At 44.1% G+C, this 15,661-nt stretch overlaps 2 protein-coding genes across 4 annotated transcripts in view; one reads left to right on the top strand and one right to left on the bottom strand.

The window, feature by feature from the left end:
• Positions 1–6,707, top strand: part of LOC120019112 (ATPase family AAA domain-containing protein 2-like) — a 113,020-nt gene extending 106,313 nt beyond the window's left edge. Inside the window, exon 28 of the mRNA XM_038962374.1 lies at positions 3,407–6,707. Coding sequence (XP_038818302.1) covers positions 3,407–3,448 — 42 coding nt within the window. The 3' untranslated portion in view covers positions 3,449–6,707. The remainder of the gene's footprint in view (positions 1–3,406) is intronic.
• Positions 6,708–7,338: 631 nt separating this feature from the next.
• The window catches only part of LOC120019111 (kelch-like protein 29), a 136,670-nt gene continuing 128,347 nt past the window's right edge, over positions 7,339–15,661 (bottom strand). For all 3 annotated transcript variants that reach the window (XM_038962370.1, XM_038962373.1, XM_038962371.1), the window contains 3 exons: positions 13,953–14,146; positions 11,085–11,229; positions 7,339–9,254 (listed from right to left, as the gene is read on the bottom strand). In XM_038962370.1, the coding sequence (XP_038818298.1) occupies positions 9,071–9,254; positions 11,085–11,229; positions 13,953–14,146 (523 nt within the window). In that variant the 3' untranslated portion in view covers positions 7,339–9,070. The remainder of the gene's footprint in view (positions 9,255–11,084; positions 11,230–13,952; positions 14,147–15,661) is intronic.

Raw genomic sequence — 15,661 nt, 5'->3', positions numbered from 1 at the left:
GCGACAGGCACGTGGCGACACAGACACACAGCGACAGGCACGTGGCGACACAGACACACAGCGACAGGCACGTGGCGACACAGACACACAGCGACAGGCACGTGGCGACACAGACACACAGCGACAGGCACGGGGCGACACAGACACACAGCGACAGGCACGGGGCGACACAGACACACAGCGACAGGCACGCGGCGACACAGACACACAGCGACAGGCACGTGGCGACACAGACACACAGCGACAGGCACGGGGCGACACAGACACACAGCGACAGGCACGGGGCGACACAGACACACAGCGACAGGCACGTGGCGACACAGACACACAGCGACAGGCACGTGGCGACACAGACACACAGCGACAGGCACGTGGCGACACAGACACACAGCGACAGGCACGTGGCGACACAGACACACAGCGACAGGCACGTGGCGACACAGACACGCGGCGACACAGACACGCAGCGACAGACACGCGGCGACACAGACACGCGGCGACACAGACACGCAGCGACAGACACGTGGCGACACAGACACGCGGCGACACAGACACGCGGCGACACAGACACGCAGCGACAGACACGTGGCGACACAGACACGCGGCGACAGACACGCGGCGACACAGACACGGGGCGACAGACACGGGGCGACAGACGCGCGGCGACACAGACACGGGGCGACAGACACGCGGCGACACAGACACGGGGCGACAGACGCGGGGCGACAGACGCGGGGCGACAGACGCGGGGCGACACGGTGCCTTCAGAAAGTATTCACACCCCTCGACTTTTTACACATTTTATGTTACAAAGTGGGATTACATTTTTTTTACTTGTCCTTTTTTGCCAATGATCCACACACACTACTCTGTCAAAGTGGGGGGGGAAATGTTTTAAATGAAAAATAAAACATATATACGCATCTTCATTAGAGTCAATACATGTTAGAATCACCTTTGGCATCTATGACAGCTGTGAGTCTTTCTGGGTACGTCTCTAAGAGCTTTCCACACCTGGATTGTACAATGTTTGCCCATTTATTCTTTTAAAAATGATTTAAGCTTTGTCAAATTGGTTGTTGATCCTTGCTTGACAGCCATTTTCAAGTCAAAACTGAAACTAGGCCACTCAGGAACATTCAATGTCATCTTGGTAAGCAACTACAGTGTAGATTTGGCCTTGTGTTTTAGGTTATTTTTGAGCTGAAAGGTGAATTTTTCTCCCAGTGTCTGTTGGAATGCAGACAACCAGGTTTTCCTCTAGGATTGCTCTATTCCATTTATTTTTATCAAAAAAAAACTCCCTAGTCCTTGCTGATGTCAACCATACCCATAACATGATGCAGTCACCACCATGCTTGACAATATGAAGTGGTGCTCTGTTGGATTTGCCTGAAACGTAACACTTAGTATTCAGTGCAAGAAATTAGCTTTTTGTCTTATCACTTTAGTGCCTTGTTGCAAACAGGATGCATGTTTTAGAATATTTGTATTCTATACAGGCTTCCTTCTTTTCACTCTGTCAGTTAGGTTAGTATTGTGGAGTAACTACATCATTGTTGATCCATCCTCAGTTTTCTCCTATCACAACCATTAAACTCTAACATTTTTAAAGTCACCATTGGCCTCATGGTGAAATACCTGAGCGGTTTCCTTCCTCTCCAGCAACTGAGTTAGTAAGGACGCCTGTATCTTTGCAGTGACTGATACACCATCCAAAGTGTCTTTAATAACTTCACCATGCTCAAAGGGATATTCAGTGTCTGATTTGTTTTATTTTTTACACTTCCACCAATAGGTGCCCTTCTTTGCGAGGCATTGTAAAACCTCCCTGGTCTGGCTGAATCTGTGCTTGAAATGCACTAATTGACCTTACAGATAATTGTATGTGTGGGGTACAGAGATGAGACAGTGTTAAACACTCCATACAACTTATTATGTGACTTGTTAAGCACATTTTTACTCCTTTATTTATTTAGGCTTGCCATAACAAAGGGGCTGAATACTTATTAAGACATTTGAGTTTTTAATTAATTTAAATTAAATTCCACTTTGACATTATGGGTTATTGTGTGCAGATCAGTGACACAATCTAAAGTTAATCAATTTAAAATTCAGGCTGTAATGAAACAAAATGTGGAAAAAGGCGTGAACTTCCTGAAGGCACTGTAGCTACAGACATATACACAGACAAGCTTATTTCACCCTTCAAATACTCTGCTGTGGTAGATGTGTGCTTGGTTTCTGAAAGCTAATGGTGAGACTGAAGGCTTCTAGGCCTAACAACTAACATTGTCTGACTCCTAGTGAGTGCTACAGAGAGTAGCCAGCGTTGTGTTGTTTGAGGGTCGTATTAACTAGAGGCATATCGAAATGTCTCTGGCTAGTGCTGTCAGAGCGAGGACAGCAGGGGTGTGGACACACAGACCGTCTGGCCGCTAGAGAGAGGGGGATTGTTTGTATGCCTGGTCAGTGATTCTCCTGTTCAGGGACCAGAGTGGTTTCTGTTAACAGGGCTGCTCAACAGATCAGGCACGTCTACAGCTCAAACCCAGCCACCTAGAGCAGACCGACCCCCTCGCCCTTTCGAACACACTATGTGTTGGTATAAGATGTCTGTTGTCGTCCTTCATCTTGTATGTGCATGGGGAGACTAAATGAAATGTTAGGGCTGGGCGATATATCAAATTAATTTCATTAATTTGAATTTGTTTTAGCGCAATGTTCCAAATGCCTGTATCACAAGAATCAAGGTTTTAACATATTTCTTTTGTTTTTATAAGCGTTTGTCTTTATGGTCTCATCTCCTTTGCTTCTTCTGTGCACCTTCCCACTCGCACACACACCAAGCCCCTCCCCCTGCCACTCACAACAAAGATGAAATATCACTTCTTCCTCTCTGACAAGCGGTTTCAACTCACTATTAGCATTTGAGGTTTGGTCCAACAGAATGGTTCATATGGACACCGAAACATGATTTTACTGTAATAGAGGAGAAGTGAACTTTCTACTGACCCTTTAATGTATCTACTACCAACATTTAGAACAGAGCAGACCCTACTAAAAATGGAAGTATCAATGAACATTGACTGTGTAAATAGTCAGTTTCTGTCATGCGTGACGTTGTCGTACCGCTAGCAGCAGTTTAGCCACTGACTGTTATACTAGATGTCTAGTTGACTTTTTCTAGCACCTTTCACCAGGTCTTAGAGCTTTACGCTGTATAGAGGTAACTCCCCTCATCCCCTGGGTGTGTTCTACTCACATTCATGACATTGAGAATAACAATTGAATTGTTGGTGCCAACATGGCTCATTTGAATTCATTGAGCACCTATTAGTAAGCTTGTGGTTTCAGTGTAACAGATGTGATTCATTCTGACCTGTTTGTTTTTCTGTTTTTTCAGGAGATGGAGAGGAAAGTCCAGAATTTTATTACATTCCTGTGAGACTCAGCGAGACAGTCAGGTTGACCCTGATTTAGACTCTGAACACACACACACACACACGCGAGAGGAACAGAGACCAGCCACTGGGCCAAGTCCTTACACACAGAGCAAATACATAGCGCTGGTCTTAACGTAAACGACAGAACAAGGAAAAAAAGAGGAGACTTTCTATGGTGCTATAGTCTCAGGTACCCTGGTCAGACCCAGACCCAGTCTACAACCAAACGGACTCATGGACACACACAGGAATGGTGAAAGGGGTGTCGCTGGTGCTATTCAGGTGCTATCCTAATCCATGGGGCTCTGGGGAGTAACTGACCAACAAAACAGATTGGGTGATGTCATATCTCAATACGGCCTACTTTTGAACTGAGCACACACAGACTACATGTAAACTACATATGTGCTTAGTTATACTGACACACACACAGACACACACACACACACACAGTAAACCCAGGCACAGATTGTCACCAGCAGTGTGTGTGCAGTTAGCTAGGAGGTTAAGGCAGTCTCCTGTTTCGTTACCATTGCTGAGCCCATCTCCTCTCAGTACTGAATCAGCATCATAGGCCAGTCATCTCATAGATACAACAGCTCACAGATCATACTGAGTCATTCAAACAGCCTGGTTTGATTAGCATCTGGCTCTAATCAATACATATAATTGATAGATTTTTGATTGATATGGCTCTAATAGCCACCCTTCTCGCCCAATGTCCATTAAATGTTTTGAACGTGACGATACAGTTAGTTCATGTTGCACTGGTGGCCCAGAATCAGAGCCATACATTACATATGGAAACAGAAAGATATGGCGGTGTTTAGAATCAATTGCAAACTGATTACAAAAACATGAAATCCCCCTTAACAATTAAACGTGTTACTGGAATGCATCAACAGAAACTAAGGACGCGTTTATTTTTTAGCTTTTCAGTCGTATCAAACAGATTGACGTGCTGCTTGTGGAAGCTGAATCACATCTCTGTCCGGAATTGTCCGTTTTCTTCAACGCAAGCTGTGCCCTGCTCGTTTTTATTTCCCATCCACACCAAACTAACTGGAAGCGATTTAATTGGACACTTCTTGTAGTTTGCACTGCCTAGCATGTGCCTTATTTAACCCCCAATGAACTTTAATATTTCTGAAAGAAGGGTTTTTATCAACTGCTCTGTTCAATGTAGTGCAGTACAGTGGGTTCGATGTAGGCATTTTCCCCTTACTAACCACAGATCTAGGATCAGTTCACCCAACTATAACCTTTTGGGGGGGATAATATCTGACCCAGGACCAGCGGACAGAGGTCACTTCTACAGTACCAAACTCAGGATAGTCACAGTAGGAAAGCAGATCTGTTAAGTCTTTTCCTGCCCAAATGGAATAAGTAAAGAAGGATTTTGAGGACAAGAGGGTTTTTATTACTTTCATGTGGATGGAGGTAAAAAATTGTGGTGCCAATTTTCCCCAAAATATATACATTTCCTCAATTAGGTGCTGAGTTTGTGCGCGTTTGTTAGAATTTTGACGTTTTTCAATTTTATACGATACGTTGGCAACGATGTTTGGATTGTGAAGCTTCTGATGATGAACAAGGCCATTCTGTTGAGGTTAGAACAGCATTATTTTGTTTTTGGATTGTCTACGCCTGAAGGCAGTGAGAAGGTTGTAATCCGCTATGGTCTATCCATGTTCATCTTGTGGTAAAGATATTTGCTTTTCTACTTTTTCTTCTTGGCTTTCCTTGGCCATGGATTAGTCCATGTTTTGACCAGAGTTAGCCGTTGGGTCAAACAGACAACCCTTTCTCTTTCACATTCAAATCATTCTTAACACCAGGGTTCCAACTCAGGTCTGGAGAACTACTAGGTGTACAGGCTTTTGTTCCAAATAAACTAAACATGGTCTTCAGTCTGGCTCACAATTGGGCTGTAACAAAATCCTAGTAGCTCTCTAAGATTGGAGAGTTGTAAAAGCCCTGCTTTATGCTGATCCAAACTCCAACCCCTGATGCTCTCCACCTCTGCCTTCTCTTGGATCGCTGGGTGAAGATTTAACAAAGTTAAGAATATGCAAACTAGCATTTTGAGGCCTAAGCATTGGACTACTGCAGAGAGAGAAACAAAGCTACCTCAGCTTAATTTATTTTAATGCTATGACAAACCGTTTACTGGGTGCAAACAGTATTAGGCCATGTTCCAAACTATCGTCGCAACTCTCATACTGCTAAGGTACTGGATCATCAGCACAAGGTCTGTGGCTGCTGCGGTAACACCAGTTTGTTTGTCTTTATTGCATTTGAGCCGAGACGAAACATACAGCATTTAAGTTCAAGCAAATGTCAAACTGTATATTTCAGTTCTGCAGACAGTCGTCCTAAGTTTGCTTTCCTTTCAGATCGTACTACACTATTTTACAGGCTATTGCGATTCTTCTGTCCATCTAACCACGATCTCCTCTTTTACATTGAGCTCGACGTGTTTGCAGACTCATCTTTCTCGTGGTGTTCCATTTTCTTTTTATTTATTAACATAATTATTCAACATGTTTGTCTTAATATCCATTAACTGTCTTTGTATATTTGAAAATTTAACAAATTGGGAAGAGTTGTTACTCAAAGTTATTTGAGCTTAGTGCCGAGGTAGCAGGTTTTGGAGCGTTTCGGGGAATAAAGGAGGTTACAGGTGTCTCAGGTTTCTTCAGGCTACACTTATTCCATTGTGGTGATTCGTTTTTTCTTGTTTTGTGGTTATGGACTGTGGCATACTGGACGAGGCTAACGTTGACTTATCGGAATTTTTACTTAAAAAAATACAATAGTGTGTCGCGGAATCAATTTGGCAACCAAGTAAAATAGTTTGTCAGCATTTTTGGGGGGGCAAAATCATTTTAAGAATTGGGGAATAAAATATTTGTGTTTTTATAATGTCATCCTCATGTTCTTGTCTATACATTTTAGTCAGTTTGGACAAACAACCAATTTTTGTCTGGTAGTTAAACGATTTAGTCCAGTATGCAGAATGAGCGCAATTCTCCATCACAACTTAATTTTATCTGAAATACTGAGTTTCTCTTTTCGGGTGGGATTCATTTAGTATGGTTTTTTTCTGTAGCATCACCATGTTTAATTTCTTTGAGGTTAGTGTATTGAACATCCTTTTCCCCATTTAAGTGTTACTTTAGTGTTATATTTTAAATAAAACCTTTACTGTATTTCTGAAATAAACTGCTGTGATAAACTTGAATAAAGGTGCAAATTGTACTTTTTGTCAAGTGCTTTCATTTCCGCAGTGCACATGCCTGTCATCATTTTGGCTTTGAAACTGATTCCTTTTATTTAAGGTTGTAAAGAAGTTATGCCTTAATATTTGTACATTTTGGTTATTTAGGTAACTAGTCTGGATCGCTGAAGTTCATCTTCACAGCGTGATTGAAATTGAGGCAATTTTCCTGCATTCGCGGTAAACGCTGATTATGTACCTCAATCGGAATTTACATCACGCAACCTAACACTTCAGATTGAATGGAGCCCTAGTAAGTAAAACTTTCCCTCAAAGCAGCGATCGTAAGAAAAGACAACTGCAAGTGTTGTGGTGGATTCAAACCGAATAAAAATTAAGCGGCAATGTGATAAACGGTTTGAATCCAGCCCTTTGCGGAAGAAAGGCAACCATTCACTCAAAAGCTTTATAGTATAAGACGGCATCCAGACCGGCTTGTTTCACTCAACTCCGTTCTCTTATATAGAGGCAGCATTAGGTTTTGATGATTGGCTAGCAAGTCACCATCAGCTGATAATTGTAGAATGTTTTACTGAAGGTGTTGCTTGCACATCGCTGGTCCACTCCGGTAGAAAACGAGTTGAGCGTTCCACACAAACAATGACTCAACCATTGTGGTATGTATTTTTTTTATTTTGGGTACAGACATACAATTTTTTTTTGTCCAACCTAGCACTTTTTTCTAAAAACGTTTATACAGAACCACCTTCAGGTTTTAAAATATACATATTTCCTCCCGGTATTTACAGAATGTCCAAACACCGGAGCTCGCAGTGAAATACAAATACATTGCTGTCAAAGTATTTACACCCCTTGACTTATTCCACATTGTTACTTTAAAATGGATTTGTCGTGTTAAAAAAATGTTCTCAATATCGCAGAATTTATGATAAACCATTCAAAAATCATGTTAACCACTAATTGCACACAAAGCCCATGAACATTTTTACTTCTGAACTTGTTAACAAAGGGGTTGAATACTTGACTCAATACATTTCAGCTTTTAATTTGTAAACACTTCAACATGTGGAAAAGGTCAAGGGGTATGAATAGTTTGAAGGCACTGCGCTATCCGTAGCGCGACGGAAATGTCAAGGTAATTTCCGATTGATCCGACATATGCAGCGTTTAGCGTGAATGCAGTCTCCACCAACCTTGCCTTTCAATTTCTATCGCACTGTAGCGCAGGTGAAACAGTTTGATCCTTGAGCCACAGGTGGTTATTGTGCTTTGGCTGTGTGGAGGAGAAATGCCCAGTTGGAGTGTCTTTGATGTCAAGATACAGGGCCACCCTACCTTCGGTGGTGCCAGTTAAGTCATCTTTCTGGCCCAGAAAGAGACCAAGTATCCAATGTGTCCTTATAAACCAGGGGGGGGGGGGGGGGACATCCAGAGAAAAACAAGGCTGATCTTTCTCATCACAGTTGGAAGTTGTTTCTAAAACCCTGTGGACTCCCTCCACACACAAACATCTGCCCTGTCCTAACGCCACTAAGGAAGGTCCTCAAACATATCATTCCATTTGGACATACATTTTACCTCCGTAACAGAAACCACTAAGTGACAACAAAGACTGGGATGGCTTTTAATATACTTGAGTCAGGAACACAAAGGGCCTTTCAAATAAACAGACAGAACTAAAATAACTATGTATCAAACTAAAGACTAGTAGCAAGGAGCGGCCCTGTGCCTATATAATGAGGGGATATTTAGACCCTTTATCGACTTCCCCAGAGTCAGATGAACTTGTGGACACCATGTTTCTGTGTCATGCATGTTAGAAGTAGTTTGCTAACTAGCACCTCCAACTTCCATCAAACTGTACATAGAAACATGGTATCCACAAGTTCATCTGACTCTGGGGAAGTAGATAAAGGGCCTCAATGCCAAAATTCAGACAAATTCCTTTAAGCTACACTTTATAATACATACAGTAGCTTAGGCACCAGTTCCTAACATGGCAGAGTGGTTCAAGATAAGATGTCTACATTCTGCATGGGAGGGAGGGAAGGTTATAAGACAACAATGCTGGCATCAAGTCCTGGGGGTGTTGTAGTTGGATGGTGCTGACTGGTTGACCCCCAAAAGCTGCACAGTGTCCTGCCCCAACCAGACCGGTCAGGGGTGAGTTTCCCAAAAGCTTCATAGCTAACGTGGCACTTTGTTTCTCTAAACAACCCAGGTCCACAGGAGAGAAGAAACAATAATTGTCAAATCGATGTTTCACTAAATGAAGAACTTTGCTGTTCTAAGTGCCGTGGTCTGGGTAGTCAAGAGACAAACTGCCACATCGGCTAGCTTTCTGGAAACTCATTCATCCCTCTGAGCCAAATGGAAACCGGGCTCAGCCACTCTGGATGTACTTCTTGATGACGACACAGCCATGTCTGAAGAGAGGGCAGGGCAGCGACTGGAGGAGCGTCCAGTTGTTAGTGTGGGGGTCAAAGGTCTCCATGTTACCCAGGGCAGGACCCTCGCTGCTCACGATGCCCCCCGTCGCATAGATCTTACCATCCAGGATCACCGCACTGTAGAGAGAAACAAAGATCAAAGTTGTTCATTTTAATTACGTTATTCATGATCAAAACATGTCCAGGAATAAATCCATTGAGATTCATCATCTAGTTTCTATGACAACATATACATTAAAGATGGAATCCGTAGCGGGGAAACTGCCACGTCAGTTTGCGACATAACAAAGACGTTACCTCAAACAACGAACATTGTTTAATTCCCTCGAGCATCATTCACACGTGATAGAACAGCAGTATATAACCACCATGAAGATCTTTTAGCAGGATGCTCCTCTGCCCCGTTTCAAAAACAAATGTGCCTGGGGCTGACTAGCGGCGCCGTTTCAACTTATGTGGATCTCAGCTTTAAGAGAAAACATTTCGTTGCTTGTCCATGTTAGGTAATTAACAGGAAATGACATTTCCCTAGGACGGTGTTCAGACAGCAAGGTTAAGCCTAACATGGCTAACTATCCTCTTCATGGTGGAAATATTCATTAAACATCAGAGATGGAGAAAAGCAGACAATGAGTCTGAACCTGTTGCTGTGAGAGAAAATTACTGACATTCTCAACATGACACCGCTTTCCAAGAGAGATAATAATGAACTTTGCAGAGGGAGAAAAAGGAATGAAAAAAATATTTTCAAATGTCCTCATTTGATGTGAGGAACAGAAACAGAGGACTGTGTGTAGGGAGGAAGGATTAAAACTTTGCCTGTAAGCTGATTACAGTTTTGTAATCTCACTGGGGGCTGGCGCCATCTCCATTTACATAAGGTACACACACAATCACTGATGGGACCCATGAGATTATTACATAAAGAGTCAATCCAGTCAGAAGGAAAAAGGAGAGCTGATCCAGATGGGACACAGTGCTGGCTAAAGCCTAACTGGGCTGTTAAAGATAAACAAGGAGAATTCAGCCAGGGACTCAGCCACAAGGACAGGGAAAAGGAAAAATGAAGTGTCCGCATTAGTTTATAATGACTGCTGGTGCATGGGGCTGGCTGAGTGTGAGTGTAGTGTATGTGCATCGGTCTGTGTGTGATCACTAAACTAGCATCAGTCTTATTCAGTAAACTGAAAGCAGCTGCTGTTGTGTGGGGGAATAGTTGATCAATAATTCTGACAGCGTGATGTTGTACATTTACTAGGTAGACTTAGATATGTCTGGAAGTGCTCCCAAAATGTATTTAGGAGTCTCTGTCTCAAGTGGGTCCTATACACTAGGCCAGAGTTGGGGACTTGAGACCGGGACTAGAATCTCACTTCAGTCACAAAAATCCAGACTCCTGGTAGACTGACATCCTGCAGGACTCCTGTGGATCCGGTGAGATCTTCACAATCAAAGAGAGACATTTCTAATTCAACATCTATAGTGGTGGTTCATACTGACCCCTAACGTGGTTCATGTTAATCCCTTACCTGCAGAACTGTCGTGAGTGGTTCACGTGGGTTCTTACCTGCAGAACTGTCGTGAGTGGTTCACGTGGGTTCTTACCTGCAGAACTGTCGTGAGTGGTTCACGTGGGTTCTTACCTGCAGAACTGTCGTGAGTGGTTCACGTGGGTTCTTACCTGCAGAACTGTCGTGAGTGGTTCACGTGGGTTCTTACCTGCAGAACTGTCGTGAGTGGTTCACGTGGGTTCTTACCTGCAGAACTGTCGTGAGTGGTTCACGTGGGTTCTTACCTGCAGAACTGTCGTGAGTGGTTCACGTGGGTTCTTACCTGCAGAACTGTCGTGAGTGGTTCACGTGGGTTCTTACCTGCAGAACTGTCGTGAGTGGTTCACGTGGGTTCTTACCTGCAGAACTGTCGTGAGTGGTTCACGTGGGTTCTTACCTGCAGAACTGTCGTGAGTGGTTCATATTAGGTCCGGCTTTGATGTTTCCCTTGTCCGGGTCATAGATGGTGGTGGCCCGGGCGTAGGCTCCTCCCAGAATAAAGATGTGTCCGTTCAGAGTGACTGCCGGGGCGTACTTATTATCTGCACAACAAACACAGAGACACGCGAGATTAACAGATAGGAAGGTAGAAGATTTAGAACGGGCCGAAGGAGAGAAAGATGTTTAAAAGCCAGGGCTGGATAGATGTTGAAAACTAGACAAAAACGGATGTTAATGCTTGAATTGTATTTTCCTCCGGCAGAATGTCCCAGGGTAGAACGGCATGATTCTGTTTTACATTTATTCTTCAGTCTACAGCTGCAAAATCACATGGGCATTCCTCATATCACTTCCCTGAGTACCAGGCTCAAGACAAAAAAAAGATGGTTTTGGGAAATGTACATTTTACAGTGAACGGATAACAGAATTCATGAATCGACCCCGCCCTTTCCTAATTACCTATATAAAGCCCGCCCCGCCCACACACGCTCGGTCAAGACCAATCAATGTACAACACATCGACAGACCAATCATTCTTTCAAATGATTACAGCTGGCCAATTTATGACATCATGAATAATGCAGATATCCCCGTGTAGCATTTTGTTTTTCACTTCCATCCACCACACACACGTGCCACATCCCCTTCAGTGACTATAAAGACAGATGGGTTTAATTAAAATCCCATCTCGCCAGGCGTAAGTGACGACAGTCGTTCAGCTCTCTCTATGTGACACTCAGAACCCGGGGCCCTGTCACTATCAGTAACACAACCAGGAAACAACCAGATTTCAGCTGGCGGGTGGGCGTGGCTGGCGTGTGTGTGTGTCAGAGACAGAGGGATTGTATCAAGTGTCTCCAGAGACAAAATACAAAGCTCTTCCCTGGGGACTGTTCCACTGTTCTGCTTTAACAATAGATACACTGTTTCCCTTCGCTGCCTCAGATGAGCTTCTCTCATGTGAATACGAAGGTCTTGGAACACTATTTAAAGTGCCTTATATTCCCAGTGTACTCCTATCTATATACCGCCTTATATTCCCAGTGTACTCCTATATACTGCCTTATAATCCCAGTGTACTCCTATATACTGCCTTATAATCCCAGTGTACTCCTATATACTGCCTTATATTCCCAGTGTACTCCTATATACTGCCTTATACTCAGTGTACTCCTATATACTGCCTTATATTCCCAGCATACTCCTATATACTGCCTTATATTCTCAGCGTATTCCTATATACTGCCTTATATTCCCAGTGTACTCCCAGTGTACTCCATGGTTGTTTCCTGTCTTATTGTCTCAGCCCAACAGCAGCTGGAGAGGGAGCAATAAGAGAAAACTAGAAGTAGATTTTAACCAAATCTGGAAGCACGCTTTCCACTGTACCTACGGGCCAACTTCGGTATTGCAGTTTAACTGAAATCTGATCCAAAAAACCTGTTCTCCTAGACGGCAAGTCAAATTGGAAAATTCCTGATAAGACACTGGTCATCACTTTTGTGCACTAAACAACCATTGAATTATTTTAACTGTTGCTGCCCAAGTCCGATTTATTTTCCATCATTAACATTCATGCTGACGTCATGAGCACAGCTGGCCACGGGGAAGTGCCGGTTGGTTTGTTTAGCTGTCCACGTGGTTGGCACGCTCTGGCAGCATTCCCAGTGCATGTTCGCACAATACCTCTGTCACTCATCCGCAAAAGTGCACGGCCTTAGTCGGCTGATGTAGAGAGAGATCAACAACCACGAAACAGCGAATGCGCACGTCAGCAGATTACATTGAAATCGATGTTCGGCCATCTTGTAACATGTTCTCCAATGAATTATATACCTCAGCAGTTTTAACTAAGGCTTTGTTATCAGGTAGATTATAACACACAATCGGTAATCATGATTGTTCAGAGGGCCTCCCGCTTTATGCACATCCTCCTTGATCCTTCAGCTTCCTTTATACTTACTCACAACAGTGTAATTTGCACAATAATTGTTCTGGATCAAGTCTTGGGCCAGTAGTGCTTCTCTTTGCTTTTTCCCTTTCTTTCTACTTTCTACTTTTTTTCTCGCTTTATCTATCCCTTCTCTTTCGTCCCCTCCCTCTCCGTCTCTTTCTTAGCAGGACACATGAACACTGGATTAGTGACTGTCTGAGATAACTGTTCACAGCTTGGGTTGGAGTGTGTGGGACCGTCTGACAGAGCGTGTGTGTGTATAAACATGTATGCTAGTGCTTGAGTGAACTCATGTGTCTACAGTAAATCGATGTTGAGGAGTCCACGTTCAGGTGGTGTGTGTTTATGTTCCTGCATACGTGTGTGTATGTAAGTGTGTGTATTACTGCATGTGCGTGAGAGCAGGAAAGAGTTTGTTGATAAGTGTTGAGAAAACCACTTGCAGCTCATTCAGGGGAGAAGGTTCCAAACAAAGGACTCCCATCACTGGGTTACATCCAGGATCTACAGGCTGCTGTCCTCTACTGCTTTCCAGTCCTTCCTCTTTGTAATAGCTGCACCCTCTCCACAGTCTGTTAGACCATATTCCTTTCTCCCCCCCATCGTCCCTTCCTTTCTCACCCCCCCGCTCCTTTCTCCCCCTCTTGCTTTTTGCTGTGGATACATTTCTACTGCATGCCTAGGCCCGGGGGATCATGTGGGGTTAGATAAGGTGGTGTGTGTGCACATGTGAATATTTATTTGAATGGAGGGAGGGGGTCGGTGAGGTTGAGTGAACTGTGCTCTCATTCCGCTCTACATTACTGCCATCTCTGCCAAGTTAGTGCCGAGTAAATTAGCGTATAGAGCAGTTAGAGTATTGACTCTTACCTATCATGGGTGACTCTATGAAGCTCCAGGAGTTGGTCTGAGGGACGTATGACTGTAGTACTCCTGCAGATCGCCCTGCCTCGTTCACCCCCCCAAACACATACACCTTCCCCCCACACACTGTGGCTGCTGCAGAGTGCACCGGCTTGGGGAGCGGAGACACCATCGCCCACTGGTTGGTTATGGTGTCGTACCTACGGAGAGGAGAGAGACAAGGACTGGTTAGTGATGGTTCATACCAACACAGAGAGAGGAGAGACACAAAAGACTGGTTAGTGATGGTTCATACCTCGTGCCAACACAGGGAAGTTTTTACCATTGTTATTTCATCTGCAAGGCCTTTTTCAATATATTTGAAATGTGCATTTAGAAACTTCAATATTGCAATGTGCTAGCTTATGGCCCATGTCTCCTATTTTCTAAATGGTACACACAGCACAACTGCAAACAAGAGAATATCATTCAGATATACACTACATGGCCAAAAGACACCTGCTTGTCGAACATCTCATTTCAAAATCGTGTGTATTACTATGGAGTTGGTCCCCCTTTGCTGCTATAACAGCCTCCACTCTTCTGGGAAAGCTTTCCACTAGATGTTGGAACATTGCTGCGGGGACTTGCTTCCATTCAGCCACAAGGGCATTAGAGGTGGGGCACTGATGTTAGGCAATTAGGCCTGGCTCGCAGTCAGCGTTCCAATTCATCCCAAAGGTGTTCGATGGAGTTGAGGTCAGGGCTCTGTGCAGGCCAGTCAAGTTATTCCACACAGATCGACAAACCATTTCTGTATGGACCTTGCTTTGTGCATGGGGGCATTGTCATGCTGAAACAGTAAAGGGCCTTCCCCAAACTGTTGCCACAAAGTTGGAGGCACAGAATGATCCATTGTGTGCTGTAGCGTTAAGATTTCCCTTCACTGGAACTAAGGGGCCTAGCCCGAACCATGAAAAACAGCCCCAGACCATTATTCCTCCTCCACCAAACTTTACAGTTGGCACTATGCATTCAGGCAGGTAGCATTCTCCTGGCATCTGCCAAAACCAGATTAGTCTGCTAGATGGTGAAGCGTGATTCATCACTCCAAAGAACGTGTTTCCACTGCTCCAGAGTCCAATGGCAGTGAGCTTTACACCACTCCAGCCGACGCTTGGCATTACACATGGTGATCTTAGGCTTAGGCTACTCGGCCATGGAACCCCATTTCATGAAGCTCATGACGAACACTTCTTATATTGACGTTGCTTCCAGAGGCATTTTGGTTACTCAGTAGTGAGTGTTACAACCGAGGACAGAATTCTTTACGCGCTTCAGAACTCGGCGGCCCCATTCTGTGAGCTTGTGTGGCCTACTACTTTGCGGCTGAGCCGTTGTTGGAACTGAGCTCTTCAGTATGGGCCATTCTACTTCCAATGTTTGTCTATGGAGATTGCATGGCAGTGTGCTCCCTTTTTCTGACACCTGTCAGCAACGGGTGTGGCTGAAATAGCCAAATCCACTCATTTGAAGGGGTGTCCACATACTTTTGGTCATGCAGTGTAGTATCACAGGGCACAATACTGAGTCCAGGGAGCCAGGCATGAAACACGCAACGGTAGAAGTTAGACACCAAGTAATACATTTTCGGACATGACTGCAAAACAAAGGCAACCAGCCATGACGAAACATCTAGCCGACAATGGCAGCTATAGACATTAAAACCATAGTAA

This window comes from Salvelinus namaycush, chromosome 24 (assembly GCF_016432855.1).
Source record: "Salvelinus namaycush isolate Seneca chromosome 24, SaNama_1.0, whole genome shotgun sequence".
NCBI classification, from domain to species: Eukaryota; Metazoa; Chordata; class Actinopteri; order Salmoniformes; family Salmonidae; genus Salvelinus; species Salvelinus namaycush.
This window is presented reverse-complemented; position numbering and strand designations above follow the sequence as displayed.